At 43.3% G+C, this 16,446-nt stretch overlaps 1 protein-coding gene across 2 annotated transcripts in view; it reads right to left on the reverse strand.

Annotated features, from left to right (window-relative positions):
- The window catches only part of RPTOR (regulatory associated protein of MTOR complex 1), a 325,970-nt gene that overhangs the window by 14,274 nt on the left and 295,250 nt on the right, over positions 1–16,446 (reverse strand). The window contains exons 29-30 of one of the 2 annotated variants that reach the window (XM_079965356.1): positions 12,861–12,908; positions 4,223–4,329 (exon numbers count right to left, since the gene is read on the reverse strand). In XM_079965356.1, coding sequence (XP_079821482.1) covers positions 4,223–4,329; positions 12,861–12,908 — 155 coding nt within the window. The remainder of the gene's footprint in view (positions 1–4,222; positions 4,330–12,860; positions 12,909–16,446) is intronic. The other variant, XM_079965357.1, reaches the window with a different exon arrangement.

Raw genomic sequence — 16,446 nt, forward strand, 5'->3', positions numbered from 1 at the left:
CGCTGCTGCTCCCCAAGCCTTGCAGCAAAAAGGTTTAGAGCCCTTTATAATCTCTTTGGAGTCAGGAATTCTCCCTCATATTTTTATGGAAAGTAAACTGTGCAAGATGAAACATTGCATGCCCATGGTCAAAGTTGAAATAGAAACCTGGAGTCCTGACAGGCTGCAACAAGATTCTATGCTGCATGTGTTCATGCTCTGCAGAAAAATGGTAAGAACAGAAACCAAGGGCAGTGTACTTTATGAAAGAACAACTCTGGAAAATAATAAACACAAAGAGCAATGCTGGTATATTGTTGGAAAGACACCCGACAACGTTATTCTAAGGCTATAGCCCTTTCCTCTTTATGTGCTACGCATAACAGAACTGCGTGGAATAATAAGAGTGCAGCTGTGAAAAAGAAAAACAGTTTCAATTAAGCAACCAAAAAATTGAGCAACATTTTCAAACTAGCATAATAATCAGAACTGGCTCTGCAAAATTATGTTAGCTAATTTCACACCTCCTTCCTATTTTTGCTCCTGTGAGCCTATCCGCCTTCTCTTGATGTTATTTTTTGCATTTGCTTCATAAAAAAAATTAGATTAACAGTTTACTGGAGATAAAAATCTGGCAATCCTAGACTGAAATGGAACTGTAGTTGCATAGAGGCTCTGCAAGTTAAGATACTTTTGTGTCTCCAAATCAACTCTCTTGTAGACTTGCAGAGGGTTGAGAAAGGGCCACAATGGTGTCTATTAAATTCTTTCAAATCAGACTATAATCCAGATTAGAGTTCCATCCACAGCATGCCACAGGCAAAGAGCAGAATCTGTGGATAAAAGGTGCTTAAGGAACAAATAGTTCCAGTTGACTGACATTACTGAGTGAAGTTTCAGGTTGCAAAGGAAAGCAATTTTGCCTTGAGCGGCGGCGGGAGTATTTCTGCAATCTGTTTGCCAACAAGATCTTTTCTGCACCTAATGTTGCATGTAGAATTCCAGCTCCATCCAACAGCTGAGTTTAGTAATATGTAAACAGCATCTTGGCAGCTATTCAGGTAACTTGTCAATTTGGAACATGATGACACTTGGGGGAAGTGAGTGAATTTTCTACCATGAAGCTCATATGCAAATTAGTGTTCCATCCAATTAGTGGAGTGGAGCCTTGAACTAGAAGTCTGGCAAGTGGACCCAGGCACCTTTCTCATTGTGGTAACCTGCCAAATGAGAAAGTGTTCAGATTTGACCTGTTATTTGCACTAACAGCCAGTATCGGTAAGGATTGGATGTCTCAATAGGCCAAGAGGATTCCCTCTGGTCCCAAGAAGCTTCCAAGTCTACCCTGGCTCCGCAGCATGAGAAAACCAATGCACAGATGCACTGCTTTCACGGTGCTCATCCCTGCTTACCCATGTGCCAATTTGATTTCCTGTTTGAACCCTTAGCTTGGCTTAGTTGGTGCCTGCTTGCTGCAGACCACCATTCTTGGCAGATATCTAATAACCCAGATGAGCTATGGCAGCAGTAGCTAACCCCCAAGCACTCTCCCAAGTCCTTGGCAGCAAAAAGAAGGGGGAGGGTCAAATTAAACACAGTGTTGGGGCAAACAGATAGGTTTAAGCTTCTCCCCATCCCCCAGTCCAGTTCCCTGATGGAGATGCAAACTGTGTCCACCCTGGTGATCAGGTCAATCATTTAATGGACGGGGAGGGGGCATGGCCTTGCTGTGAAGACAGCATCACACATGTGAGTGTGGTCTAGCTGCACCTGCTGCTGCCTTGCAGTTTTGGGAGGGTTGGGTCAAGAGTGAATGCAGACCTTGGGCCAAAAAAAGTCATCCACTCCTGGGATGCAGACTAGTTCAGTTGAGATTTTATTGTACCAACTGTGCTAGATCATCACAGCTGTTGAATCAATAGAAGTGTCATTCCAAATTCTCTCTTTCTGCAAGGAAACCATTAAACTATTAACAAACTATTCTAAAATTGCCCCTCACATCTGTTTCAAGTATATAAGCCCATGCACCCACCCTTAATCTATGATGATTCTCACCATCTCCTACCAACCTAGTACCCAACATATACTCAGTGGCTCAAATAATGGGCAGTGGAATTTCTGAATATGACTACTATGTTTCTGCTGCTCTGGGTTTTGCAGTATGATTAAGTCTTGATCCCCCGAATCACTGCAAAAACCAATTTGCACTGTTTAAGAAATAAAATGCCTTTAAGATGCTCTCCGTACAATCATTAATCATTCTAATTTAAAATATTTTCACCCTGCTGATTTCTGATGTTCTCTAATTTGCACAGATAAAATAATATTTGAAAATAATTAAGATTAGCATAGGCTTAGTTGTGCTGCATTGCTGGGTCAAAGTGCCATAATTAATGTTCATCCAGAGGTAATTAATTTCCAAAAGATTTGTAGACTAGACTTTATTTCCCACAGCAGCTTAGACAGAGATGTTGCCTCTCATTATGTGGCTGAAGAGGTGGCTTGATTTAATGGCAACTGATGTGAATGTACATGTTTTTTTTGCTAAGGTGAGTGGCACGATAGCTCAAGCAACAAGGCGGCTAAAACTGCTCTGTTCCTTTGTCAGTCTCCATGCCTATAGAATAGGAGGAACAAGGCCGGCTCTGTCATGATGTGAAGTGTAGTAGGTGACTTTAGGTGGCAGATAGAGAGGAATGGCGTTTGGGGGGCTGCCAAAGGCAGATAGATGTTATAAGGGACTTTTAGGCTTGCCAGCTAGTCAGTTTCTAGCACACATAGACAGGGTTGGCCCAGACACTGCTCTGTGCATTCAGTATAGTGAATTTAAATTTGCTGTCACTCAGCCTCTGCCATTGTAAGCTGGATCTTCTTAGTCCTGGCAGTGAATGACAGCCAGGAAGAAGCTTGGCTGGCTTGTTGTTCCACTGTGGGATGTGTCAGCTGCCTGCACTCCTAAAGTTTCCTTGGATCATGGTTAGAGATGCATGTGAAGAAAAGGATGGGAGCTCACCACTGCCAAGGGAGAGGAGGAATAACAGCTCAAAGAAAAGCTACAGCCAGCAACAGCCAATCAGAACCAGCTTCCTCTGTCATTGTGTGCATGTGTGTGAATGCATACATGAGAGAAAGTGCTTGTCTGTATGCTTCTTGTCTGTGTCTGCATGAGAGATGGTATTAGTGCATCTTTGCTTCTTTTATCTGTCATGTGCACAGTGTTGGTTTTTTGCTAGAAAAAACACATGGAATGTGCACATATATGTAAGAGAGAATGCAATTTTGCATTGTGCCTGTGTAAATGACTAATGGGTCTTTGTAACATTTCCTACATTGTTAAATTCCTTGATCACATAATGCATGATCTGTAGTTTGAGGGCTGGTTGACTTTCTTGAGATATGTATTCTGCATGTATTTCCTTCAGTACTCTAAAAGGGATTCGCTTTAGATTGTCCTTGGAACTAGTTTCAGTGTTCCTCATATGTGAATGTCAGATGGCCTTAAAGGTAAAGGGACCCCTGACCGTTAGGTCCTGTCATGAACGACTCTGGGGTTGTGGCGCTCATCTCACTTTACTGGCCAAGGGAGCCGGTGTACAGCTTCCAGGTCATGTGGCCAGCATGACTAAGCCACTTCTGGCAAACCAGAGCAGCGTACAGAAATGCCGTTTACCTTCCTGCCAGAGCGGTACCTATTTATTTACTTGCACTTTGATGTGCTTTCAAACTGCTAGGTTGGCAGGAGCAGGGACCGAGCCATGGGAGCTCACCCCATTGTGGGCATTCTAACCGCCGACTTTCTGATCCGCAAGCCCTAGGCTCTGTGGTTTAGACCACAGCGCCACCCGCATCCTTTCAGATGGCCTTAGGAAAACAGATTTGTCCCCATGGTCCAGATGTTCACAGGAAATGATGTTTCAAGGCTTAGGCTGAAAGTGCTTGAGGTGCACCAAGCATTTCATCTTTGCAAGGTATCTGGTACTTCAGCATGCTTTGTAAACAAAATGTATCACAGGTACACAGGCATGATTCACCCCATTTGTAAATAACCCTGGTCCCACATTCCACCCCACATAAACTTTTTGACATCCATGGAGAAGCATTTCCACAGACACCTTCCGTATGGAGTTCAGGAATTATCTTATTAACAAGTAGCCTTTTGAGTGGCGAAATTAGCAGCACAAGACATTTCTCTGTTTCGGATTGCTTAAATACCAGATCCATAAGCAATATATATTGTGCTTACCTGAACTTTCATTTCTCGGTCTGTATCCCAGATTCTTATAATCCGTACATCTCCAGAAGTCATGAGAAGACCAGTTTCCTGTTCCCAGTCCACCACCATCCCTGCTCCTGAGGAAAGAAAAAGGTGTGCCATACAAATTTATATCTTGGTACATGTGGACAGATGAAATAAGTCAGAACATTGTGGGAATGAAATCTTCCGGTCAAGCAGAGCAATCCAACACAATGAGTGCACTGTGCATCAATGTTAGAATGTGGTAGGTACTGTGGACTTTGGGAAGTGGCAGGTTTTGAGAAAAAAATATAGCAGGGTGCAGGGTGGTGGTGGCGGCAGCCTTCAACAGTGGTTTCTAGCTGGTTTCATTTGAAATGTTTTATTCACAGGAGTCACAAACTGCTTGTATGATACACAAAAGTGAGGGGAAAGTGTTTTAGTAATTATCTGTCCCCCTGTTTTTGTACCCAGGGAAGAAAAAGACCATTCCTCTCCAATATAGCCATAAGGTTTTTGTTTTGCTTTGCTTTTTTAACATAGAGATAAGCAGTAAATTGCATTAGGCATGGAAATACTCAAATGAATTTGTTGCAGTGATACGACCTTCTCTTGTTTCTAATCAACAAAATCCAATGCAACATGTGTTTTTTCTCTGGTTTCTGCACCTGGGCTCCTTTATAAGGAGGTTGGGCTGCGATGACAAATGACTCTGAAACAATTTAGGATTCATAGCAGTCTCTTCCTTAACCCAACAAGGCAGCATTTGATTCTTCCTGCCAACCTCACTATGACTTCCACCAGGGCCTTTTATAGGATAACAAAACAGAACCCAAATAATGACTAATGCACCAATCTTCTGAAAGGGAAGTACTATGAAAAGTACCCAGCCCCACAAAAAGACCAGATATCTAGTCAAAAGATAAAAGCAAACTCTTGCATTTTTTAATCTTTTAACAGCAAAAACATGTAGCACTCCCTTAGATACTAACTGCCACCATAAGGGCAGTAGCACCATAAAGCAGGGGGACATTTATTTCTTAATTTAATGCATTTCTATAATGCTTTGTACTGAGTAAGTTTTTGAAGTGGGGTACAGCAAAATAATAAAATCATATAATAAAAACTATTAGCTTTATCCAACCAAGGTCTATATAAACAGCAAATGGTATTGAAAGTTTTTGAAGTGGGGTACAGCAAAATAATAAAATCATATAATAAAAACTATTAGCTTTATCCAACCAAGGTCTATATAAACAGCAAATGGTATTGAAAGTCAATGAGAGATCATGCAGAAGTTGCAGGGTCATACATCCCATGCCCCTCTCCTGATAAAGATCCATCAGGGCAACCAAGGAAGATTCAGTCCCCATAACAGGCCTGAGTCCAGACTGGAACGTGTCTAGAGATAATCAGTATCCTCCAAGAGTGCCTGCAGCTGGGACATCAAGACATAACAGCAGCACAAACATTCTACCTAGTGCTATAAACACAAGCACGTATTAAGGGTCTTGTATCTACTTGCACCCGGAGGTGCTTTCGAACTGCTAGGTTGGCAGGCGCTGGGACCGTGCGCTCCCGCTGCTCGGTCCCAGCACCTGCCAACCTAGCAGTTCGAAAGCACCTCCGGGTGCAAGTAGATAAATAGGGACCGCTTACCAGCGGGAAGGTAAACGGCGTTTCCGTGTGCGACTCTGGCTCGCCAGAGCAGCGATGTCACGCTGGCCACGTGACCCGGAAGTGTCTCCGGACAGCGCTGGCCCCTGGCCTCTTAAGTGAGATGGGCGCACAACCCCAGAGTCTGTCAAGACTGGCCCGTACGGGCAGGGGTACCTTTACCTTTACCTTTAAGACAAAAAAAAAGGGAAGCTACTTCTCTTGCCCGCCTTGGATCGTCACCTGCTAGAGGTGCTGTTGCTGCACAGCACGTTGCAGATCCTGATTTTATCAGGGGGTTGGATTGCATGACCCCCCAGTCCCTTTCCAACTCTATGAGTATGATCAAGGTATATGCTCTGAAAGCATCTTCCTAATTATCATTGTCTTCATTCCCTTCATCCAGTGGCCATGCCCAGGCCCACTTTAATGTTTCTTGTGGCCTGCTGGAATTGCCGGCTGCGAAAACACCTGTGCAAGTATGGAACTTGGGGGCTGCCCTTGGGCCCTTCGTTTGCTCTTACTGCAAGCAATAGGGGCGCAGGGTGGGAGGGAGAGAATGGCAGCAAAACGGACAGTGCATATTTTTATCTGGACATACAAACTTATTGTTTCTTCAGCTTCCTTGGCAACTTGGAGGGGTGCTACAGATTCAGAGCAAGCAAAAAAGGCGGCAGTTTAGATTATAAGCACCTCTAAAGCATTTTGCGTTTGTCATCCTGTTTATGGTCCGTATGACAAGATAAACCCAGCAGGCTTGAGATGGATGATGCCTTTTCATCTTAAGCAGGCAGCACTCTAGGAAGAGATGCTTAAGCTGCCAGTTTCTCAGTCATTCATACTTACATTTTAGCACAAGAATCTTAACACTGTTTCAGCAGCAACATAATCTGCAGACAACACATACACAATATGTGGGTTTTTCTCCTTGCTTGTATGGCATGGCACCTTTGTTTACTTAGTGTCTGGAGGAAGTTGTCAGGTAGATGAGTCTGACTTTAGACTAGACGGACTGGTGGGTAATCACAATGTCCTGGGGGAAACTAAGCTGCCTATGATTGATGCTTTTATAGTTTTTTGGATCAACTACTGTAATGTCTCTTTGTGGGGCTCCATGGAGGTATGGAGCTATTCTGCTCTCACATCTTCCCAGAAGCAAAGTAAAACAAAGTGTTCAACATTTAACTGCCTTGTAAACAGAATGCTAAATAAAGGAGGTAGGATTTAAATTCCTGGCTCTGCCATGGTCTGACTGACCTTGAGTAAGACATCTGTTCTTGCCCAAGTCTCACTTCTTACAACTGTGAAATGGGGTTAATAAAGTACCTTAATTCTCTCTCCTTTGTGGGAAGGGAAGCACAAAAATAATGTTCATCATACATCACTTAAAAGGAGTTCGCTCTCTTGAAGGTTTAACTGCGTGGAATGAACAAGACTCTACTCTATAGTGGACGATATACAGATTTCTTCCTGAAGACTAATGAAAAATGTAAGCCTCTGCAAACACAGGTGAGAAAGACTCCCTTCTTTATGCTGCTCTATAAAACTGGAAGCAGTCACTGTCTGAGCAATGGGGGCTCTGCTGAATCTTTAGCAGTTAATGACAAATATTGCTTCTCAATATGCTTATTTGCCTTTTGTCTCCTTCCCCAGTCACTTGTGTTTTATGAGAACTGCCTTCCTCTGTAAGTAGTGTGGTCTGGATTCTCAGCTGCTTCACTAAATCTTGACAACTTCCTTGGCAACTATGCTCAAGAGGAAGTGACCTGGCCTGTTCCCACATAGTTCCAGGCAAACGATGCCGTCAGTTATAACAACCATTTTACAATATAAGGAAGCAGGGGAACCCTTTTTGGCCCTTGACAGAATATAGAATACGCTCTTCCTCCATGTAGTGACATGGAGGTTTATGTAGCTCTTGCCACCAGAGGGTGCCCATGTGCTGAGAACTAGGATGGCACAGCATCCCTCCACTCTCAAAGGATTGCAGCAGACAAGCAGAATCTGAGATGTTTAAGATGTGTTTTTAAACCCATTCATGAGACATGAAAAGCAAAAAAAGATCTATGGAGACAGCCGCCCTTTGCATTAAATCTAACTCATTCATAAGTGCATAAATATATAGAAAGCTATGAAATGCTAATAGAAAATGCTACATAATGATGAGCAAAGTAGCTTGTGTGCATTACCCACTTCAGGGCAAACTAATGTTTATTAAAGCAGGCCTGAGGTTTCTGATGGTTTTCAAAGAGGGAACTATCATAACATTATTGACTCATGTTTACATCTCAAGTTCCTTGCGTCTTGCGGATCAGAGGCTCGTTGACGACTCTTGATTTCATTTTAATTAAAAAAAGAAAACCAACCTTTCCATGGGATTGGGGGATGTGGGGCACAGAGTCAAGAAGACAGATCTTTTGGAGCCTTTCCAAGCAATGTTCTTGCAAACAATAAAATCTGTGTGCAATTAGTTGTTTCTTGTTTGTTCCAGGAGTCCAAATGCCTGTTTGCAAAACAGTGCTCTCTGTTGCAAGGATACTGCATTTTTTCAGCACTCAAATAACAGTATTTGTTCATGTGAAAATGCATCCATAGTTGTGAGCACAGTGCGAAGTGTGGCAGCATAAGCGTCACAGCCACCGACTGAAGAGGACTAGTAACGCCAATAGAAATTATTGCTCTTTCATTTCCTTATATGCTAAACGTTCCTCTGCTGTACAACTCAAATGCACAAACGCCATCCCTTCCTCTTCTAAGCAATGTCCTCCCATGTTGTGAACTGTCTTTACATAGTTATTTATTTCTCTCCTGATTTTACACACACAGCAGCACAACACAACACAAACCAACCTTTGAAACTGGTTGTTTAAGATCTTTGTCAGAAGCCTCTCTCTGGATACCCCTATCTTTGAAGGTGAGGAGGATGCCTACTGGCAATAGGGCTCTCTCAGCAGCGATGCTTCAGTTGTTTTTCTCCCCTTATCCATTTATGTGGTGCTAGATTTGATGGTCTTTACTCAGCATCTTTTTGCTTTCCAGTGTGTTTTGTGTTACAGCTGGTTTAACATCTATCTGCTGATGATGTTTGATTGCATTTGTTAGCATTTTAATATTTGTTGTGGTTTCCGATCATGATGTTGTGAAGCTCCCCCAGATCCAATGATCCCCTCCATGACATTCCCACAGGGCTCATGATGCAAGGTACTGCTCAGGTACTAGAGAGCCTGCTGCTATGTGCTCATGAGGAAATCTGTAATGGAGCCTACTGCCACAATTTGTTCCCAAAGAGGCAAGGTTCATGACAGCAGACATATTCTCACAGACACCACGTAAAAGAACTTCCACCTTATTTCCATAAGGCATTACAGTGGTACCTCGGGTTACAGACGCTTCAGGTTACAGACTCCGCTAACCCAGAAATAGTACCTTGGGTTAAGAACTTTGCTTCAGGATGAGAACAGAAATCGTGCAGTGGCGGTGTAGCGGCAGCAGGAGGCCCCATTAGCTAAAGTGGTGCTTCAGGTTAAGAACAGTTTCAGGTTAAGAACAGACCTCCAGAACAAATTAAGTTCTTAACTTGAGGTACCACTGTACATAAAGTCGAGTGCATAAGACACATGGCAGAAAGCTAATTTTAAAAATAATTCCTCTTGGCTTCTTCATGCAAGGACTAGCAGTTCTGCGTGATATGGAAGGGTATTTTTAAAATATGTCAGACACTGGAACTTTCCTTGTAGGATTCCCCCAAAGTCAGAGATGCATCTCAGTGGAATAGTTCCCTGCATATGTTTCAGCAAAGAACCCTGGCATCAGAAACAGCTGCATTCCAAATACATTCTATTTAAATCATGTTTTTTCCCTCCATCCCCTCTCCCAAAATCACTGCTGTATCACAGTCCTTGTCTAACTGGCGTTTTGATTAGTTCAGAAATGTGTGCACAGGCCACAACACAACAGTATCCAAGAAAAGGAAAGCTGATCTTCTATACACCGCCCCCCCTCCTGGCTGATAAATGAGCCATGTCCCTGTTTTAATTTCCAGGCAGCAGTGGGGAGGCTGCATTACCTCATTATTCATTAATTCCTGAAAATGCCCCTTCAAGTGACACTCCTGTGCCAAGCATCACCCAAATGACAAAAGAAGACTCTCTAGAACACCGGGAGCCTTAATTTACCAAGTGAAAAGTGCCTCAAAATAGAGCTGCTGCTCCCCTAATTACTTTATTTTCATAAAAGACCTGACCTCTCTCAAGGCATCATGCTCTGTCTCTGACTACAGAGGCACAACATAAGTTAATCCCACAGACCAATCAATGCTGGGATTCACCTACTGCCTTTTTAAAAAGAAAAACACATCACCTCCTCATGAGACTCCTTCTGTCTCATCCATATCATGGTGGATAATGAATGCACTTGGATGCTGGTTCTGATACAGCACAAATGTGGCATGACATGCAGTTCTGCTAGACGTTTTCCGCCCCACAAAGCAGAGTTACTAAGGTCTCTCCTAGATGGAGCTTTAGCACTGCCTTTTAAGTTCAAAATGTCTTTCTTACAAAAACAAAACTCCTTATTGTGTTCCTTACTTAGTAGTATTCCTGTTCACTGCCCTGCTTCTCTCCTTGCCCCCCCCAAACTTCGTCCCTCCAACTTTCTCACCCCTTACTCTTAAAAAAAAAAAAAGGTACAAGACCTGATAACTTTTATGAGCTCCTGGGCTGGGGGAAACTCCTAATCCCACCCCAGGCCTTGCCTTGGAGCTTCTTGGATTTGAACATTTATTTAATTATAAATTGGATTTTTAAGCACTGCTTACTTTAAGTGTCAGGTTGAAGGGAATAAGACCCTCAGACTTGACCAGGGAAATCTGTTACTAATGTCTTTTGTGGCTTTTGTTTTGCTAATCAGCAGCCTCATGGGACTGCTTTGAAGAGTGTGGAAGTGGTGCTCAGGGAGATTTGTAATTCTTTCCTTCCATACCCTACCCCTAAAGCAAACTCTCCCCCCCCCTTACATAAAGTCTGCTATGACTGGGGTGGAGAAGACAGACGTGGACAGCAGCTCTCCCCCTAAGCTAATAGTGATAGGAGAAGAATTACATTGGAGAAAAAGCCATGGGATAGTGTTTAATAAATCTCTTTCTCCTGGAGTACTACTTCCCCACTCTTCAAAGCAGCCCCATGGGACTGCTAATTAGCAAATAAACTACAAAAGATCCTAATCACAGTTCTTCCAGGTCCAGTCTGGTTTGGACCTTAGAATACATTAATTTCCCAGAAGCAATTGATGCAGTGGTATTTCCCTGGTAAATTTCTAAGGTTGTGGGAAGCAGGGGTGGGAGGTCTGGAGCACACTTTCTGTTAGTTGTGAGACTGAGGCAAGATGGAGGATAGCCTAAGAGGATCCAACAACTGTCCAGGACACATTTACCACATTTGCTAAACTCCTTCAAATATCAGTACAACAACAAAAAGCAAACCCATTTACAGACAGCCCTGCATTGCCTTTAGCCATCATCCAGTGAGTGAGGAGAAATGAGGCTGAACCACATGGTTATGCTATTGTGATAGATACTATTGGTTGGCAATCTCACATCCCCAAATGGACCTTTTCTCACATAGAATAATGAATCAGAGACAAGTTTAGTCACATTTATCAGATGGGATGGCAGTGTCTTTGCACTTTATAATCTGGAGCAAATATTTTTGTGCTTTTTGCAGTCATTTTGCCACTCTGAAACTCTCCAACTCCTCACAGAAAGAAATGTGTTCTCAAAGACCTCAACAGGTGTGCCAGGCTGGCTCTGAAGCGGAGCTATCTATTCGTGTGCTCCTGACAGATTGTTGCTTCCAAAGCATCATCAGTATTGATTCTCTATGGTGGTTGCAATAAGCTGGTCTACTGCTCAGCCTATCAAAAGGAAACCCCTTCAGCCTCCACCCTTCCTAATTTTAGCTTTGTCAGCTTGCCAGCAAGTTTCTACAAAAGATGGGATGCTCATAGTAATCCATTGTATTTGCATGTTCTTCTCCACTGCTTCCCAATAACCAGAGAAAGTTTAAAGGCCCCAACCTAAGAGAAGCCTGAATCACAGAACACACAGCCACCTTTGTTCTGATAATCACTGCAGACACATTCCAGCCCTTATCAACTAGTGAATATTAATAATTCATAGAGCGCCTAAGAAGATTACATCAGCTTTCTGACACATACCACACATACCATGTCCTGTTGTGCCAGCCATCTGTCACTATCTCAAAAGCTGAAGCAACAGAGAAGGATTTCAAGTCCCATCCCTCCACAGGTTTTTTCCCCCCAGTCTCAGTCTAAAGAGCTAAATACATGTTTTACTGTAGGTTGGAAATGTTCAAAACCTTTTCCAGACAATTAATTGCCAAAGGCGGAAACCAACTTTCCAGATTGAAACAAGGTCACACCTGCCATTTACTTCCACTCAGCATCCCATAATTACAAATCAAAGTAACGTAGCAGTCAACAAAGACAGAGGCATTTCATGAAGAGATGCTCAAACATTCCAGACCATCTCTTGAACTGTTTAAGAGTAATGGTGGTGGCCGAGAAGCTGCTGTACCCTGAGCATGGCTGGCCTGCTGTGATCCTTGTATAAAGTGATCACACAACAATATTGCCTCTGCATATCTTGAAAACACTTTCCAATTTCCACATTTTGTGATCAGGCTCCCGAAGCGAAGGAAAATGCACGAATCTCCTCCCTTTGCCTTTCTTCCATGTGGACACTTGAGGCCCATGTTGACAGAATATCAGATGTAGAAGCCCACAGTGCATAGTACAGACAAGCAATACAAAGCAAGGAATGGGAAGGCCAGGAGAAGCTAAGCTGCCTTCCAAGAATTAACAGGACCCAGGAGATGTTAGAAGGAATGCCATTTTAAAAACAACAACAACACATATGATTAGAAGGACCACCCCTCCCGCGCTGATTGTAGGTAAGAGGAAAGAGAGCACTCACCTCCCTGTTTACTTCTGTCAAGATAGATTGAAACCCTTCGGGCCAGACCTGTGAGAAGACAGGGATTAAGGGGTTGATGCTAAGGGTAAGTTGGTCAGCCAAAGCAAAACAAATCTTAAAAAAAAAGGATTAGGAAAAGCAACCCAAAAGGAACAGAAAAGAACACAGTTAGAGAGAAGCAGTAGCGGCAGAGAGGCCTCCATTCAGGGAAGGAAGGAAGGAAGGAAGGAAGGAAGACGAGTAGGTTGATCACAGCAGCCATCCTAGGAAGCCATTAGCCATGAGGAGGAAAGCAAGACCGGTCTTCTTTTGCTCATGTGCTCAAATCCCACTCAGAAGGGCCCTGCTATACTCTACCTAGAATGAAAGGCACCTTGCTGTCAGTGGAGGAGTGAGAAATGAAAGCTGCGCTCCAAATGACCCCTCACCAAAGAGAAACCCACAAAGAAACCCAACACCCTGTGAGGGGAGAGGTGAATCCAAACAGCCAAGCGATGTGCTGCTCAGGCCTCACTGAGCCACCAGCTCAGCTGTGAAGCAATACAGTAGGCAGCAACAAAGCACACTTCAATTATTTGCTAACGAGCACTCATTCAGAGAGGAAGGACAATTTACAGAGGACTCTGCTCAAACAACTGCTTAAGTGGGGGAAATTAGCAGTACAAGGGGATTCATTTGAAGTCATTAGGAAGAAGGCTGGATAATGAGAGGAGCTGCAGGGTGGCGGCAGCAGCTCAGTTGTTAAGGACAGGGCAGCTTAGGCACATGCTGAGCCTAGCTGCCCTTGGTTTGCCCAAGGAACTCTAGAAAAAGAACCTGCTTGACCTTTTCCAGGGCAGGACTTGCATAGGCCACTCTCAAACACCATGGGCTCACCTTTAAAACAAGCCCCAAAACTGGGAGGAAGTAAAGCAGTGGTGATGGATGCCCGCAAAGAGGTCAGAGATGCACCAGTTGGAGGTGACAGCCCATTCTCTCCATTGTAAGGCATCACTTGTTCTGTACGGTAGTCTGAGAGCACCAGTCAGAGTCCTTTATTTATTTACATTTATATGCCACCTTTTTTCTCCTTGGCTAGATGGACTGCCTATCTGACCTCAGGGAAAGATGTTCCTTATGCTGTTGCTTTTCTTTTCTCTTCAGTGTGGTGTAGTGGTTAAGAGAGGTAGTCTTGTAATCTGGTGCACCAGGTTCGCTTCCCCACTCCTCCACATGCAGCTGCTGGTTGACCTTGGGCTAGTCACACTTCTTTGAGGTCTCTCAGCCTTACTCACCTCACAGAGTGTTTGTTGTGGGGGAGGAAGGGAAAGGAGAATGTTAGTCGCTTTGAGACTCCTTCGGGTAGCGATAAAGCGGGATATCAAATCCAAAACTCTCTTCTTCACTCTTCCTAATTCTAACTGGTAATACACAGGATGTGGTTATGCTGATGTGAACTACCATGTCCTTCCCCTACCAGTCTACAGTCTGACCTAGGAGCCTGCATTATGCTTTCTGTTAAACCACTCATCTTAAACATCCTCTTTGTAAAAAAGAAAGGAAAAAGTCACTCTGCCTATTCCATGTGAAACCTCGCATGCAATCTACATAAACCAGGACCTTTTGAAATAGTGTCTGAATCACAAAACGGACACCTGTGGGAGTAGCATCCTCTCAGGAACCACCTTGATACTGTAACCTACTGAAGCACTAACTTGCACAAGGCTTGCCCTGCTTTTATATCTTTCCTATTTCTCCATGTCACCCTTCTCACTGGTTCAACTGCAAACAAAACCATCTAAAAGAGAACCATTCCACGCACACACAAAGAAAACCCTGTAGAATAAAGGGGCTTGCTTAGTACCGGTCCATCTCTTGTTATGAGGAACAGACCAAGTCAGAATGACAGATCTGCTTGGCCAAAACAGCCAAGTGCTGAATTTATTCAGATGTTCATTTCAGCAACTCCCCCCCCCCCACCTCCTTCGGAGTGGTACAATATGAACTGTGCCTGCACTATTTCAGGTGGTGCCTGGGTGCTTTCATTAAAATGGTCATTATATCAACACCAATTCAGCACTGACCTGGAGCTGACTCATAATAATGTGCATAGATTCTGTGGTTCCCTCCACCCCCTGCCTGATTCTCTAGTGCTCACACAGCTGTTCTAATCTTCACATGATCCAAAATATTACGACTTTGCATAATGTGAAATTTGTTCCTGTCTTTCTTAGACCTAATCCTTTAACTTTTAGATGGGCAATGAATGTATTTGGTAGATTTAAGCCAGGAAAGGGCATAACCAATGCTAAGAAAAAAAACCCTTTTTGCTGTTGCAGTATGTAGTCAGTACGGAGCTGAAGCCTTTGGGTTTCCTATATATAGGCACATTAATGTTTTGCTGGAGAATTACACACACTTTTATAAGATTCCTTTCCTTCCATCCCTCTTAATCCACTCCAGCTTGTTCTTCACAAATGAGAAAGCTTGCACAAAGAGGTCAGGTCCACCCACTCCTTTAAGTGTGTCCTCTGCTCCTGCTGTTCATTCAATCCCCTTGTGAGGTCAGTGACCCATTTTTCATCAAGATGATTACATCACCAACTGAGGATTAGAAGATGGAGGAGAAAGATGGAGGAAAAACAACCAACAGCAGAGGATGCTAAAATTCAGGTATCGTTCCACTAGCATGTAAAAAGAGGAAGGAAGAGGAAGCACCATACAGAAAATCGAGGCCACAAGCACAATGGTCTCAGAGAGGCAGGAGTCAGATTACAGCCCTGTGCCAAACTGCACCAGCAGTCTCCACAGCAAAGGCCAGCACTTCTAACAACAATCTCATTTCTTCAGAGGACTCATTTAATTCACCCTGCACCTTTGCACAGAGTGAATTTAACTAACCCTCTCATTCCCACAGCAATATGCATAGGTAGTAACAAAATCAAGGACCGAAAGAGAAATGTAATAGTTCTGTAAAGGAAGCACAATCACTCTCCCTTAGTGCTGTTTCTTATTCACCGAAACAGTGAGGAAATTACCGGGAGAAAATCCAAGCCATAGTGGAAATCAGAAACAACAGTCACAAGGGACCTGGGCAACTCTTCTCTACAGAAATCATTTGCTCATGCTATAGAAAAGTGTGAAAGGGGGATGATCAGGAACAGCTGTTCTTTACTATCAAAAAACAAACCATTGCCCATTACCCATGCTAGGCTGTATCTGTAAATCAATGCTTCATGGGAATGTTTTTTATGTCAACATGTTGGTTTGCTCTGCTCTCATTACTCTTACACGTTTTATTTTTTTATGATGCCTGAACGTTGTTTAAAAGGAGTTGTTACGTGGGCAGGTTTTTCTTGTCTTCTCATCTTCTGAACTGCAGCCACAGACAACAGCAGTGGCAGACACTTCAAAGGAAGAGCCAAGGATACAATTGGATTTGACTGCACACACCAGCCTCTGCTGGAGTCCAAGGGTTAAGGCAATATTTGCTTGTACACATTTTATTGAACTGAATCAATGAAATGCCACTTCTCTTCAGCCTCAAACTTTTTTTTTGTAGTGACTAAAAACAATAAAAATGAATTATTTTAAGATAAGAGATGAT

This window comes from Podarcis cretensis (genome assembly GCF_951804945.1).
Source record: "Podarcis cretensis genome assembly, chromosome: 2".
Taxonomy (NCBI): Eukaryota; Metazoa; Chordata; class Lepidosauria; order Squamata; family Lacertidae; genus Podarcis; species Podarcis cretensis.